General features: G+C 43.4%; 1 protein-coding gene across 2 annotated transcripts in view; it reads right to left on the reverse strand.

The window, feature by feature from the left end:
* Uggt1 (UDP-glucose glycoprotein glucosyltransferase 1) overlaps positions 1–16,542 on the reverse strand; it is a 104,968-nt gene that overhangs the window by 9,098 nt on the left and 79,328 nt on the right. For both annotated transcript variants that reach the window (XM_052192940.1, XM_052192939.1), the window contains 6 exons: positions 14,681–14,769; positions 14,104–14,205; positions 12,863–12,947; positions 11,480–11,662; positions 2,264–2,424; positions 860–974 (listed from right to left, as the gene is read on the reverse strand). In XM_052192940.1, coding sequence (XP_052048900.1) covers positions 860–974; positions 2,264–2,424; positions 11,480–11,662; positions 12,863–12,947; positions 14,104–14,205; positions 14,681–14,769 — 735 coding nt within the window. The remainder of the gene's footprint in view (positions 1–859; positions 975–2,263; positions 2,425–11,479; positions 11,663–12,862; positions 12,948–14,103; positions 14,206–14,680; positions 14,770–16,542) is intronic.

Genomic DNA, 16,542 nt, shown 5'->3' on the forward strand with positions numbered 1-16,542 from the left:
ATATTTTAAGAAAGACTTTAAACAAAAAGCTTGACATACATGAGCCTAAGCTGGGCGTGGTGGTTCATGCTTTTATCTCAGCACTTGGGACAAAGGCAGAGAGAGGCAGGTGGACCTCTAGACCAGCTTTGTCTACAGAAAGAGTTCCAGGCTAGCCAAGGCTACCTAGTGATATCAAGTCTCAAAATAACAACAAAGCAGCAGCGGCAGCAGCAGATCGACAGTAGATACTAAAATACCTAAAGCTACGACTGGGGCTGACAACTGGGGCTGACAAGTTGTTAGCACAGAGGCTAACTGTCACTCTGGCGCACGGTGATCAGACTCCCTCTTCTGGTCTCTGAGAGCACTGCACATACAGCACATAGACCTACCTGCAGGCAAAACACCCATGCACATAAAGACAAAGAAACAGAACACAAACCCAAACAAAACAAACCTGAAATTTCACTCCTGAAAATGCTTGTTATTGGAAAAGTTATTTAGCAAGCCTTCCTGATTGGGGGGTGGGGTGGGGGTGTCAGGGTTATAAAATTTTTAATACTTTATTGTGTGAAATCTGAGCTATTTGACATTCTCAGACCCTTTGAGATCAGAGTCTCAGTCTCTTTGTCTCTGTGTCTCTCTCAGTGTCTCTCTCTGTCTCTCTCTCTCTCTCTCTCCCCCCTCTCTCTCCCTCCCTCCCTCCCTGCCTCTCTCCCTCCCCCCCCCTCACACACACACACACACACACACACACACACACACACACACACAGTTTCCATGAAGAAATAGCTCAGTTCTGAGAGAGCACACTAACACTACGTCATTTTCTGGCACAAATGGCATGCTTTTATGTGTAACGTCAACAGTGACTTACCTGATCAAGATTTGAAAGACTGTTGGGATCCTGACTCAGACCTTGGTACTGTCCCCTGAGTCTGTCACCAGCAGCTATTTTCCTAAACTTCTTCAGATCCACGACATACAGAGCACTGAGCAGAGAGGAGACACTTGTTACAGGACAACCACCAATCAGATGTCAACAGTGAACACAGCTAAATAGTGGGATAGACCACAGATGGAACAGGCCAGTGTTCCTGAGAGAGTGAGCGGAAGATAGCCGCAGAGGGCGCGTGCATGCTGCAGAGAGGATCACACACCTGCAGGCTATAGCCTGCTCTGACAGCTCACTTTGGCCAGCTTTTTACTTTGTTGTCTTACAAGGAAATTAATTCCTGAGGCAAGATTTCTAGCTAACTCAGATTTGGTGATGAAGATCATTGAAAATGATAAATGGTAACAATTTGCCAACACTATCCTGATTACATCTTAGATGATAGGGGAGGAACAGGCAGGGTAACAATTTTCTTTGGCTAGGAAACAAAGTACAAAGCTGAAATCACTATACCTCATCAGTCATCTCTGTATATGTTCATTTTAACAAGAAGTTGTTTAGGGCCCCAGAGACTCCCTCAGAGGTTAAGAGCCCTGGCTACTCTTCTAGAGGACCAGGGCTTGGTTCCCAGCATGCACACGTGCTTTACAATCTCCTGTGACTCCAGTTTCAGGGAACCTGACATCTGGCCTTCATGCAGGCAAAATACTCCTAAGTAAATATTTCCTTTAAAAAAATTTTTTAGGTGTATGGGTGTCTTACCTGCATCTTTGTCTGTACATCACATGCAAACATTGCCTACACAGGCCAAAAGGCATCAAGTGCCCTAGACCTGGGCTTATAGACAGGGGTGAGCACCATGTAGGTGCTGGCAATTGAACCCAGGTCTTATGGAAAAGCAGCCTGTGTTCCTCATTTCTGAGACATCTTTCCAGCCCTGTAATATTTCTTGTGTGTGTGTCCTGGCCTCCAAATCTTCCAAATTACCTTCTTCCAGAAGGTATGGAGTATTCATTTGAAATAATAAATGCATATACTGGTGGTGGTGGTGGTGGGGGTTTTTTGGTTTGTTTGTTTGTTTGTTTGTTTGTTTGAGACAGGGTCTCACTATGTAGACCAGGCTGGCTTCAGACTCAGAGATCTGCCTACCTCTATCTCCCAAGTGTTGGGATTAGAGGCATATGGCATATGCCCAGAACATACACTGACCCAAGAGGTTACAAATAAGCCTGAAATAGGCAGAACAATGTATTGAATCAGGACGCACCAACAGGAAAACTATGAAGAACATACTGCAGCATATGCAGCTAAACAAACAAAGTCTCTCTTTATATGCAGGTATAAGAGCCATAAGCAGGCATTCTGTAGGGAGCACCCTTTCAGTACCTGATGTGATACTTTCGTCCAGCCAAATGACTGGCCCAGTACCCTGACTTCCAGAAGCGGTAGCCATCCATCTCTCTCCTGCTGTCGCAGAAGGGTGTATAACCGTAAGGTGCACCATCCAAATTGAAATCTCTTAACTCTTTCAGATCTGTCCGTACAATCTGCAGTAAAGAAAACAAAACCATTTGTTAACCAGCATACAGGGAACTCTAAGGTAGTTTCCCTGTGGCATGATGATAAACTTCACAAGGCAGCAGGAAGGGCAGCACATGGGGTAACAGCACAGGCTCTAGAACAGAAGCCGAGTACCCCCAGTGTTCCATATAACCTGAAACAATCCTCACACACTCATGTTTTTCACAGCATGAAAGCTGTTGGTCCCCAGAAGGTAAGTAGTGCTATTCTGAAGGCTGTTTAATTCAAAAGTATCGAACCAATTTTAACAGGGAAATTACTATCAGGCTGCAGCCTGTATGTCAGCTGTATGGACAGTGAACAGGAGAGGAGAAGGTTACCCAAAAGCACAGAGTTCAGCAGTGCAAAGGCCACAGCTGTAACTGTTAGATGAGCATCACTGTGGAGGAGGCATGCACTGTGCACTGCCCGCCAGAGCAGTCTGCAGTGTTCCTTGTCATCAGAACCAAGCCCCTGAACTTCAATTACCACCCATGCCAGCAACACCAGTCCTATCTGGGCATGGTAGCACAGGCCCGGAGTCCTAGTGTTCTAGAGACAGAGGCAGAAGAACAATATGGATGACAGAGAAAGGCCCTGTTTCAAAAATCAATGAATGAACTGTACATAAACAAACAATAAAATAGCTAACATTGGGGCAGGTGGTAGCCATAGTAACCAAGTAATATCAAGCATTCACTTTGTACCATTGGTGTTTATGCTAAGTGAATTACTACGTGAAATACGGGACTGCACACACTGGAGAGCAGCTGCAGGCCAGGGCCAGCCCTGACCTTCATGAGGCCTACTGCAGTACAGGGAGCCTCACGCTTCCAGCTTCTGAAGCTGCACACCCAGGGTAGGGACGGATGGACGGAAGGACTCAGGATTACACCCAGTTCCACATCCTGAAGTGGCATCTGTGGAAGCTGTGGACCCACAACAGGAACTCGATTTGACTCTGATTAAGACCCACAGGCACGGGAAGTTCTACAAGTCAGAGACAGCTGCAGCCCTACGCAGAATACCCACACTTTCACAAGATGATACCCTCAAAGGAAGGTGTGCAATAGAGAAACCAGCCCCACAGAACAAACAGCACCTCAACACTATTACAATTTAGTCCTCTCACTACACTGCAAACACCACTACTAAAAGAGAAAAAGCAATTTGAATTTAAAAAATGAAAAATAAAAAAGAAAGAAAACCTCAACTAACCAAGTAACTCCAAATGTCCAAGCAGAAATAAAACCTATACATGGTAACACGTCTCCTTCAGAGACTAATAACCCCATTGCTTTGGCTCCTAATGAAAATGTCTTGGAAGAACTTCAAGTCAGAGAACTTAAAGACGAATTATAACTATGTTCAAGACATGATATATTCTGAGGACAAACCAAAAAGAGCTGGAAGAATAAGGAAATCAACCCATGATATAAAAATTAAATGTGTGTGTGAGAGAGAGAGGGAGGAAAAACCAAACAGAAATGATGCTGGTAAGAAAAATTCAGTTAGCTTAAAAATTAAAAGCTTGGGGCTGGAGAAATGGCTCAGCGGTTAAGAGCACTGTCTGTTCTTCCAGAGGTCCTGAGTTCAATTCCCAGCAACCACATGGTGGCTCACAATCATCTATAACGGCATCTGATGCCCTCTGGTGTGTCTGAAGACAACAGTGTACTCACATAAAATAAATAAATAAATAAATAAATAAATAAATAAATAAATAAATCTTTAAAAAAAATTAAAAGCTTAGTTAGAAAGCCTCACAAACAGAATGAATCATGTGGAAAACAGAGTATCAGGGCAGGAAATGAAGGGATTCAAGTCATATAGTAAAGGTCAACGATAAACAGCTGGAGGAGAGGGCATGAGTATAAAGGAAGACATCTAGGACACCATGGAAAGACCACAATACTGAATCTTCTAATTATACCAGATAATTACTCCAAAGTATAATTACTTTGTGCCTACTCCAAAGGCACAGACAGTATTTTTAATAAAATCATAGATGAAATTTTCCCAAATTTAGAGAAAAAGATGCCCAGCAAGGTACAAGAAGCCTACAGAATTCCATGTAAGACAGGACCAGAAAAGAAACTCTCAACATATTATAGTTAAAATACTATAATAAAAAGACAGAAAGATGGTCTTAAAGCCGCAAGAGAGAAAGGTCATCTCATCTATATGGCAGACCCATTAGAATAGGACCTGGTTATTCAACAGAAACACTTAAAAGACAAAAGGAAAGATGCATTCCAAGCTCTAAAAGAACACAACTGCCAACCACACCTATTATACCCAGCAAAACTACCTACTGAACTTGAAGGAGGGTGGTTAAAAGCACGGCTGTTCTTTCAGAGGACCCAGGTGTGTATCCCAGCTCTTACATGGCAGCTCACAACTGCAACTGTGGCTCCAGTGGATCCTCTATAAAGTTGTACCAAGATGTCAAAGAGCTAATATATAAATACTATTCAAATTGTTCAATAAAATGAAAAGGAGGTCTTTTTGTTCATCTAATGGAGCCAGTATTACTCTGACACCAAAATCAGATAAAAACAATATACAACAACAAAAGAGAAAATTACAGGCCAACCTCTTTGATAAACATAGATGCTAAAATCCTTGAAATTTTTCATTCATCATGACCAAGTCAGCTTTATTTCAGTAAATGTAGAAGTGGTTCAAGGTACATTAAATCAATTAAGTATAATTCATTATATCAATGGACAAGAGAACAAAAATCATGTTTCTCACAGAAAAGAAAATGTCACTGATAAAATCCAAGATCCCTTTCATGATAACAATCAAGGAGAGTCTAGGGATGATGGGCTACAAGATAAAAACTATATAAAATCAAGCTGAAGCCAACATCATATAAAGGGAGAAAAACTCAGGACATACTCCCAAGATCAGGAACAACTTCTATATTTAATATAGTGGTTGGAGTCTTAGCCTGAACAATGACAAGAGAAGGAAATACAAAAAGAAGTCACTGTATTCCTTTTTGGATATTATTCTATACATAACAGATGCTAACGATTCCAGAAAAGTCTTTGAGCTGATACATCTCCGCAAAGTGGTATAATGCAAAATCAACCAAAAAATAAGTCACCTTCCTAATAGTCTGATAATAGCCGGAAAACAAAGCCAGGGAAAGCACAAGCAAACCAATGCAGTAACAGCAAAGACCACTGGGAATAACCCAGACCAAGTAAGCAAAAGACCTTTATGATGAAAGTGGAGGTAATGGAGGACGACAGAAGACAGAAAGAGATGGCCTGTTCAGGGACCAGAGGAATTATCGTGACAATGCCATTCCACCAAAAACAATCAAGTCACTCATGTGCAATTCCAACAGAAATCCCAAGGCATTCCTCAGAGATTTAAAAAAAAAAAAAAAAACAAGATAATTTACACAGAGGGACAAAAGACCAAGGATAGCCAAAGCAATCCTAAGCAAAGAGAACAGATCAGGAAGCATCACTAGATCTAATTATACTAGTAATAAAAACAGCAGGGCACTGGCACCAAAACCAGACATGCAGATCAATGAACTAGATTGAGGATCCAGATATAAGACTGCACTATGAGTTTTGATTTTTGACCAAAGGTTATCAAAAATACTCATGGGAGAAAAGACAACATCTTCAACAAATGGTATTAGGAAGACTGGATTTTAATATGCAGGGAAAATGAAATTCGATTCTGATTTCTCACTCTGCACAAAGTAAACATCACTTGTTCAAGAACCTCAACATAAGAACTGATACACTGGGCTGGCTCAGTGGTTAAGAACACTGATTGCTCTTCCAAAGGACCCAAGTTCAATTCCTAGAGCCCACATAGCAGCTCACAAGTGCCTGTGTATAACTCCAGTTCTAGGAGATACAACAGCCTCACAAGAGGAATGCAAGCTAAACACCAATGCACAAAATATAAGATTAGATAAAAAGACCTGATACTCTGAAGTTGCTAGACAAAAAAGTGAGGGATCAGGCCTCAACTTACAACAGTGGTTCTTAACCTGTGGGCTGCCACCCCTTCACAGGCCTAAGACCATCCCATCGGGTATTTATTTACTACAGTTACAAAGTAGCAACAACAATAATTTTATAATTGGAGATCACTACAACATGAGGAACTGCACTAAAGGGCCACAGCATTAGGAAGGTTGAGAGCCAGTGGCTTATACACACAGCTACGGACTTTCTGAATAAGACTCTAACAGCCCAGAAAATAAAGCACTCAATGGGCTCTCATGAAACAAAAAGCTTCTGTAGAGCATAAGCAACTGTAAGGTGTGTGTAACAGCCACAGAGCAGGAGAAAAGCACTGGCACTAGTGCAGTGGGGTGACTATTATGGGATGACTAGTGGCTTTCTGACTGGATCTGAGGCTTGCTCCACAGGAGGGAAACTTCACGCCTATTATTGAAATCATGGCCAAAAGCCCAGGACTGTGGAGGTCATAGCCACAGAACAGAACCTATTGTTATTTTCTTAAATAGCGATACTCTCAAGGTACCTTCTACACATTTATGTTAAAACCTTCTGAATATTTAAGATTAGCTCTGGCCTTAGCCTGGGTCAGAGAAGCTTTCTTATACAGTGGCAGCAGAGATATAAACCTGGTCAAAGTGAAAAGGGTAAGAGACTGAATGAGAGCCCAGGGCTGAACAGGATATCTGTGTGCCAAGGCTCAGAGAGGGGGCTGATCCTGTGCCAGAGCGCTGCATACCCAAATACCACCTGAAGAGAGCTGGTCTACCAGGGGTGCAGACAAGCCTGTGAGCACAGGTAGGACCACCACTTCTGCTCAAATTCCTGACCCAAGAGGGACCCGCCCAGAGCCACCAGGACACAGGAATCAAGAAATAGCTGGGGACAGGATCCTTCCAGTTTCTACCTGTACCCCCCAGAGCTGACCCTGTGCCATAGCTCTCCATACCTAAATTCCTCCCAGAGAGGACTGGTCTTCCAGGAGTACTGACACACAGGCTTGCAGGAGGGGCAAACCACAGTCAGAGACAGCAAGACCAGCTAACACCAGAGATAACCAGATGGCAAGAGGCAAGGGCAAGAACATAAGCAACAGAAACCAAGGCTACTTGGCATCATCAGAACCTAGTTCTCTCCCCACAGCGAGCCCTGGATACCCCAACACACCAGAAAAGCAAGACTCTGGATTAAAACCACATTTCATGATGATGACAGAGGATTTTAAGGACATAAATCCCTTAAAGAAATACAGGAGAGGGCTAGAGAGATGGCTCAGCGGTTAAGAGCACTGACATCCATAATGAGCTCTGACACCCTCTGGTGTGTCTGAAGACAGCTACAGTGTACTTATATATAATAATAACTAAATCTTTGGGCCGGAGCAAGTGGGCTGGAGCGACTTCAGCAAAGATATAAAATTAATTCAAATAAACCAGGTAGCCTTCCTATACTCAAAGGATAATCAAGCTGAGAAAGAAATTAGGGAAACGACACCCTCCACAATAGTCATAAACAATATAAAATATCTTGGTGTGACTCTAACCAAATAAGTGAAAGATCTGTACGACAAGAACATCAAGTCTCTGAAGAAATCAAAGAAGACCTCAAAAGATGGAAAGATCTCCCACGCTTGTGGATTGGCAGGATTAATATAGTAAAAATGGCCATTTGCCGAAAGTAATCTATAGATTCAATGCAATCCCCAACAAAATTCGAACTCAATTCTTCATAAATCAATCTGCAAATACAAGTGGAAAAACAAAAAACCCAGGATACCAAAAACTATTCTCAACGAAAAAAGAACTTCTGGGGGAATCATCATCTCTGACCTCAAGCTATAGAGCAATAGTGATAAAAACTGCATGGTATCGGTACAGTGATAGGCAGGTAGATCAATAGAACTGAAGACCTAGAAATGAATCCACATACCTATGGTCACTTGATCTTTGACAAAGGAGCTAAAACCATCCAGTGGAAAAAAGACAGCTGTTTTCTGCCATGGACTGTCCCAGCGGGGGTAGGGGGATGGGGGGCAGGTGTGTGTGTGTGTGTGTGTGTGTGTCATGACCGAGGTGGGGGGGAGCTTTGGTACTCAGGAATGGCACAGGTTCAGCAAATGACAAACAGAAACAAACACTGAGGCAGTTTGAATCTGAATGTATGTAGGAGCTCTCAAGTAAGGATTCTTATACAGGAAGAATAGGTATTACCATTTCAAAAGATGTACCCAGAGAGACAGGCACGATTATCATAACCATATGGCACAAGGAAATGCAAAAATCAATCAGGTACAATGTTTCCCATGTAACAGATTTAGAGGATCAATCACAGATAACATCAATCTTCCTGATTAGAATATAAAGTCACTTATAGTTAACAGCAAACCTTCAAAGAGAGTTTAAAGTTCCTAATGAGTTTCTGTGAGTAATCCTTATCTAACATTTAGCTTTTACCTTGTAAAAACTTCTTGAAATTCAATTTAAAACTGTACTTAACCAATGCTTTCCATACCACAGAGTCAGAGTCACTCTCATCTACATACGCATAGCCATATAAATTTACATGTTGTTGGGAGGTTGTAATTATGTAAATGACTATGAGACAAAGTGTTGCAGTTCTTAGAAAAGAGTTTATGGCCAGTGACTCTACTTCAAAGAACAGATTACTGTCCAGGGCTATTAGGATCATCTTGTGAGAAAAAAAAAAAAAAAAAAAAAGAGGAAATTGAGAGTAAACTGCCTTGAGAACTACGGCTCAGAATTATACTCTAGCTAGAGAGTTCCACAGCAGGTCCCAAGAGACCTCCTCCCTTTGGAGTCTAATGCCTCAGTCTGTGGAACTTGTCACACAGAATCTACTGGAGTTGGAGTGGCAATTTTCAACAAATGGTGCTGGTTCAACTGGTCAACATGTAGAAGAATGCAAATCGATCCATTCTTATTTCCCTATATAAAGCTCAAGTCCAAGTGGATCAAGGACTTACACATAAAACCAGATACACTGAATCTAATAGAAGGGAAAGTGGGGAAAAGCCTCAAACACATGGACGGAGGGAAAAAGTTCCTGAACAGAACACCTCTACTCTAAGATCATACTCTAAGACCAAGAATCAACAAATGGAACCTCATAAAACTGCAAAGCTTCTGTAAGGCAAAGGACACTCTCAACAGGACAAAATGGCAACCAACACATTGAGAAAAGATCTTTACCAATCCCACATCTGATAGAGGGCTAATATCCAATATATACAAAGAACTCAAGAAGTTAAACTCCATAGAACCAAATAATCCTATTAAAAAATGGGGAACAGAACTAAATAGAGAATTCTCAACTGAGGAAACTTGAATGGCCAAGAAGCACCTAAAGAAAGGTTCAACATTCTTAGTCATCAGGGAAATGTAAACCAAAACAACCCTGAGATTCCACCTCACACCAGTCAGAATAGCTAAGATCAAAAACTCAGGTGACAGCAAATGCTGGCGAGGATGTGGAGAAAGATGAACACTCCTTGACTGCTGGTGGGACTGCAAGCTAGTACAACCACTATGGAAATCAGTTTGGCAGTTCCTCAGAAAACTGGATATAGTATTACCTGAGGACCCAGCTATATATTACTCCTGGATATATACCCAGAAGATGCTCCAACATGTAATAAAGACACATGCTCCACTATGTTCATAGCAGTCGTATTTATAATAGTCAGAAGCTGGAAAGAACCCAGATATCCCTCAACAGAGGAATGGATACAGAAAATGTGGTACATTTACACAATGAAGTACTACTCAGCTATTAAAAACAATGACTTCATGAAATTCACAGGCAAATGGATGGAGCTAGAAAATATCATCCTGAGTGAGGTAACTCAGACACAAAAGTACACACAGTATGTACTCACTGATAAGTGGATATTAGCCATGCCATTATACAGTCATCAAACCTTGATGCTATTGTGGATGCCGGGAAGTGCTTGCTGATAGTAGGCTGATATGGCTATCTCCTGAGAGGCTCTGCCAGAGCCTGACAATATACAGAGAGGCTCACAGCCAACCACTGGACTGAGCTAAGGGGTCCCCGATGCAGGAGTTGGAGAAGAGACTGAAGGAGCTGAGGGTGTTTGCAGCCCCATGGAGGGAGCAACAGTGTCAACAGGCCAGACCCCTCAGAGCTGCCAGGGACTAAACCACCAACCAAAGATTACACATGGAGGGACCCATGGCTCCAGCGCTATTGTGGCAGAGGATGGCTTTGCTGGTGTCAGTGAGAGGAGAGGCCCTTGGGCCTGAGAGTGTCTATGCACCAGGGTAGGGGAATGACAGGGGCAGAAAGGCAGGAGTGGGTAGGTGGGTGGGGGAGAACCCTCACAGAGGCAGGGGGAGAGAGGATGGGATGGGGGGTCTCCGAAGGGGAGACCTGGAAAGAGGAAAAGATTTGAAATGTAAATAAAGTAAATATACAAGGGGGGGCGATGGAAAGAAAGGGACAAAAAGCGGGGGGGGGGGGGGGGGGGGGGGGGACAAACCAAGGTTCAGAGAACACCAAGGATGATGAGACGGGAAGGCTGGGGAGGACTGCTATGGGAAGGCTGGGGAGGACTGCTATGGGAAGGCTGGGGAGGACTGCTGTGGAATGATATGGTCATCACACTCCTAAACTCAGAGCAGCTGTGGGCACCTAAACAAGACCCATACAAGATCAACCAGGCACAGTGCAGATGACCGGACACCTGTTACTGAGGCATCACTGGCAGAGGAGCGTTGCCAAGAAGGAGATTCATAAACACTAACAGGATCCCATGCTCCAGTGGATGGCTCTGTGCCCATGCACCCATAGCTGCCCTAACTGGACATAGGGGGTCATTCACTTTATTGTATACAAGGATAAAGCCTTCAAAAAGCTTTCAAAGAAAAGAAGATGTGTTGATGGAACTTAAATATAAAAGGTGATGACGTCTGGGTGATATCTTCTTATATTCTGAAATGCTGATGCAAACACAGGTGCTTTGTCATCTGAAAATCATGTTACATCATGTGTGCGAGCTTACCTGATCAGCATCCACAAAGAGGAATTTGTCCACAACTAGTGGGAAAAGCACGTCCAGGAAGAGGATCTTATAGCCCCAGATGATTCGCTGCTTCTCCGTCTGCTGGTGAAGCCACCGTGGCCATTTGTACTGAACAAGCTCGTACTGGAAATTGTATTTTTTGGCCATGTAAGGTATAAACTCCTGGTTTTAGACACAGGGAACAACAATCATTCACTCTGATTAAGACCGACTCCTTTTTCTTCTTCTTTTTTTTGAGACAGGGTTTCCCTGTGTAACCCTGGCTGTCCTGTAACTCACTCTGTAGACCAGGCTAGCCTGGAGCTCAGAAATCCGCCTACCTCTGCCTCCCAGAGTGCTGGGATTAAAGGCGTGCACCACCACTGCCTAGCAAGACCAACTCCTTATTGTAAGTTAGCCACCATCATTACAGTACAACTAAAACACACTGAAACAAGGTCTAGAACAATCTTGTTTAATTCACCTGATTCATGTAAGACACATCTAAACTCTGGTTCAATCCCTACTTCTTGATGACATCTATTCACCACAAGAAATGACAGAAATCTGCAGGTGAAGGCTTTTCGATTTGTAACTTTTTGACTTGCGCGCGCGCGTGCGTGCGTACGTGCGTGTGTGAGTGTGTGTGTGTGTGTGTGTGTATAAGGCACATAAGCTCCAGGTCCACTAATCTAAATTTAATTTATAAAAGTACTCTTGAGCTTGATATTAAGGTCTTCTCAAGGCTGAGTCTAACCCAGGCTATCACGCAGCAGAGCCAGAACTCTGAATAGGCTCCTGCGGTTGACAAATTAAGTCTTCTGTGTTCAAACACCAGCTCTCAGGAGATCAGAAGTAAGGTAACCAACCGCTCATCTGAGATGAGTCACACTGAGTACAAAGTTGTCTTGTGAATACTACAGAAAAAGTGAATGCAGGAAAATCAGGCCAAACCGAACGAGCCCCAGAAGAAACTGTTTTCTATTGGCACAGGGGAAGCAATGCCTCACACCTTCCTCATGCAAAAAGTATTCATTCTCAAATCACACATCGCTGTGCTTTCTAAACTAAGGGGAGATACACAAGCCTCCAGGGCAAGGATTGTTATTTTGCTAAAATATTGTCTCTTCGAAAAGACAAAGACTTTCCTACTATATTACCCAGCTTCAAACAGGCCATCATATTGGGTTTTGATTCATAAACATTATTACCCCAAATAGAGCAACCTGGAAAAAAAATACCAATATAGAAATAGAAACGAAATTAGGGTATCCTAATGAAAGGGATAAAAAACTAAGAGTATAGATAAAACAAAAGTAGAGAAGAATCTGTTACAGTGTAAATATTCCCTTAACAAGGTTTTCCTTTTCCCAATGAACAAACCTTAAATGTGGGGGACAAATAATTCTTCAAGAACCAGAATTTCACAGGAGTTTTGGTATTCTTCAGGACTGATAGCATCATGATGCTGCCAAACAAAACAAATAATTATTTCTCAATGCTTTTTAACCTTAGCAGCATTAAGCAGAGAAACTCACAAGATTGACCACAGAGCTAACTCACAGTTCAGTTAGGCAGAGACCTTCGCTAATGGGAAAGTATATGTACTGCATTATGAAGATGTCCCCAGAGGGGAGAGACAAGGATTTCCCTGTAAGTATACTCTAACAGATCGAGGCAAATGCTAATTATGTTGTACTTTTAAATAACCCATCTCATCAACTGATGGTGAGTGAGTTAGCCCTGGAGATCATGGTCAGGGCCACACCACTCTCCAAACCCGAGCTCAGGCACAGCAGCATCTGGTACTGAGCAAACAGTACACTCACACACAGCCTGTCAGCCTGGACAGAGCCAGGGAGACAGGAGTCAGTAAGGGGAAGGGAACCAGAGGGCACAGGCTCAGGAAAGTTACCACCACTATTGTTAGTTTACATCAGATATTTCTTGGAAAAAGGACTAAAAAATTAACCACATGACATGATTTTTATTATTTTCTATATCAGATTTATAATGAAAACAAAAAGGATGAAGAGTTGTGAATGGGACAATGATTTTCAGGTAATGTGTCTTCAACACTGAGCTCCCAGACAGCCTGAGCCCTCAGGATCCCATAAACTCATCCTAAGCACCTTGCCCTCTGGTAACCACATCAACAGTGTCCAGCAATGGCCTGCCCTGCTTCCAGATGCATGACCTAGACAGGATCCCTTCCATTTTAGTCTCAGTTTGCAAGCAAAGGTATTCTCACATAAAATAAGGTCTGGCTTTAAAGCCCTGTGGCTGGGTAGAAGATGGCCAAGTGTTACACAGTTTCTGCTCGTCCTATGCCAAATCCCTAGTTTCTGGTTTATACAATATTTGATGGCCAAAAAACCAACAACAGTCTATAAGGTGTGCATAGGATTCTTAAGTCTACAGCTTTGCAACAGCCACATAGAGGAGGTAATGATGTAGCTCTACTTCACTGGAGTGAACCAGAGCAAAACAAATAGAGCTGTATGTAGTGAGCTAGCCACAGCCCTCAGAGTACTTCATATAGATACACTAACACAGCAGACAAATCCCTTCACACAAAGAATACTATAACAAATCCATTTATGTAACAAATAGTGAAAACTAACCGAAGAAACCTTTCGTAGAGATGACCAGATGCAACAGAGAAAATATTGATTATGTCATCTTTATCTTGCTTCACTTCTTCAGTCTTCTGTCCTGAGAAGCCCCTGTGATGACAGAATAAACACAGCACTTACAATGTGGGGCCGACACAACCTTTCAGAAGAGGAAAGGGACAGTGCCTGAGCCTTCCTGCTCCAGAGATAGGACTTGAGGGAGCACCAGGGGATGCTGTGTGAGGCACAGGGACAGGAGGTAATAAGGAGGATGCTCCCAAAGGCACCAGGGCATTTAGGAATACAGGGAACACAAGCTACTCCAAAGACAGCAGCTGTCCAATGGGAGCGCCGCAGTGGGCCCCACCCACCACGAGGAAAGAGTGCACACCAGAAGCTCCCTAGAGGAAGAACACTTTCCCTCTCCTAACCAAAGGGAAGCATCCCTCTTCTCCAGCTGAAAGGGCACAATGTAGCTGCATGGCGCAGGTCAGGAGCCCAGGGCACATTACCATATTCCAAAGGGTGCATAGTTCACGCCTCTCAGCACCCCTGCATGTGTCAGCTGTTCACGGGGCCCGCTTACCACTTGAATGAGTCCCAGAATCCAGACTCGTTCTCATTCGTTCCGTCACTCAGCAAGTCTTCATTAGCCATGTCTGCCTTCTTCTGAACCTGCAGTTGGACATGACAGGTCTGACAGGCGCAACTGTGATCTGTACTGGCTGCACACTAGCACTGCCAACAGAAAACAATCAACCAATTCCCCTAAAGGACCCACCCAGGCTCCCAGTACTGCCACTGTGACTTAGTTCATCAGAACACTCCTGTTAAAGCCTTCAGGGAGACGCCAGCAATCTCTTTGAATTGTACAAGGAGCCAAAGGCCATGCTCAGCTGTATAGAATCAGAGTAAGCCCAGAAGACTATTTTTCTAGCTGACAGCCTCAAGGGAAGAATGCAGCCTACAGGAGCCGTTGAGAGAGGCACGGCAGGCCTTGGCCATGTTCCGGACTTCTACCACAAAGGATTCTCTGTGGCAGATTCCCCTCCTGTTCAGCTGGGCAATGGCTGCCTTTATGTTTTGCCATGTGCACCAGTTACTGGTCCTACAATCTTTACTTTAAGACAGAGAATTTCAAAAATGCTAAGGAGAAAGAGAGTAGAAAAGCCTTAAATAAAATCACCTGTGTTTGTATTCTGTGTTTGGTTTTGTAGACAGTGTGTCATATGCAAGCTGGCCTCAAACTCCCTATGCAGTTTAGGCTGACCTTAAATTCCTGATCCTCCTGCCTCTAACTCCCCAGTTCTGGGACTATAGTTGTGCACCATCCTGCCTATAAAAACTATAATCTTACTGTTGAGTTGTCACTAGAATTTCCCAGTCTTCTGAGAATAAAATAATAATGCTATGAATTGTGGGTATGAAAATGCCCAGGCCAGAGCTGGAGAGAAGGCTCAGTGGTTCAGAGCACATACATATAGCTCTCCCAGAGGGCCTGAGTTCAGTTCCCAGCAACTATACTGGTAGCTCACAACAATCTGTAACTCTGGTTCCAAGAGATACCAATGCTCTCTTCTGCCCTTCACAGGTGCACGAGTGCCATATATCCACGCAAGCACATTTACATATGTATACATAAATAAAACTTTAAAACCAATGGCAAAGCTGAGCCAGGAGCAATGCCTTCAGTCCTAACACTTGAGAGGCAGTCAAACATATGACATTTGTTTGATTTTGAAATTCTCTGTGAGTCCCAGGCCGGTCTGGGCTACACAGCAAGTCCCAAGCCAATCAGGGCTTCAGGGCTACACAATGAGACCATGTCTCAACAAGAATGGCGAGGAGAGTACAAAAAGTCTCTGTGGGAACATTTTGTATAAAATGGGACTCTGAGATTACCAAAAGTGACAGCCTGTTGGCGGAAGAAAACTAGAAGTTTATCTTCACAAAGACATTTGTCTTAAGCAGCATCCATAGGACTATTAAAACAAACAAAAAACCAACAAACCAACCATCAGTACTGACTTCAGAATGCAGCTGTTTTAATCTGATGGAAACATTCCAAGCCCCTGGAGGATGCATGAAATCTAAGAGAGTAGAAAACCCCTTGTGTATATTAAAGCTCTGTTCATTCTATTTACAATAAAGCTTCATTTGTAAATTAGGCAAGGTAAGAATCACAACAATAATGAATACAGTGGCACATTAGAATAGTATCTCCCCGCATAGTCACCAGCGGCTGTGCCTCTAACAGAGGCTGACAACGGTCACCGAGGCCTGGCCACAGGGGGCTGCTGTGTCCCCCGACAGAGGCTGACCACAGTCACCGAGGCCTGGCCACAGGAGGCCGCTGTGTCCCCTGACAGAGGCTGACCACGGTCACTGAGGCCTGGCTACAGGGGGCTGCTGTGTCCCCAACAGAGGCTGACCACGGTCACCAAGGCC

Source organism: Apodemus sylvaticus, chromosome 9 (genome assembly GCF_947179515.1).
Source record: "Apodemus sylvaticus chromosome 9, mApoSyl1.1, whole genome shotgun sequence".
NCBI lineage: Eukaryota > Metazoa > Chordata > Mammalia > Rodentia > Muridae > Apodemus > Apodemus sylvaticus.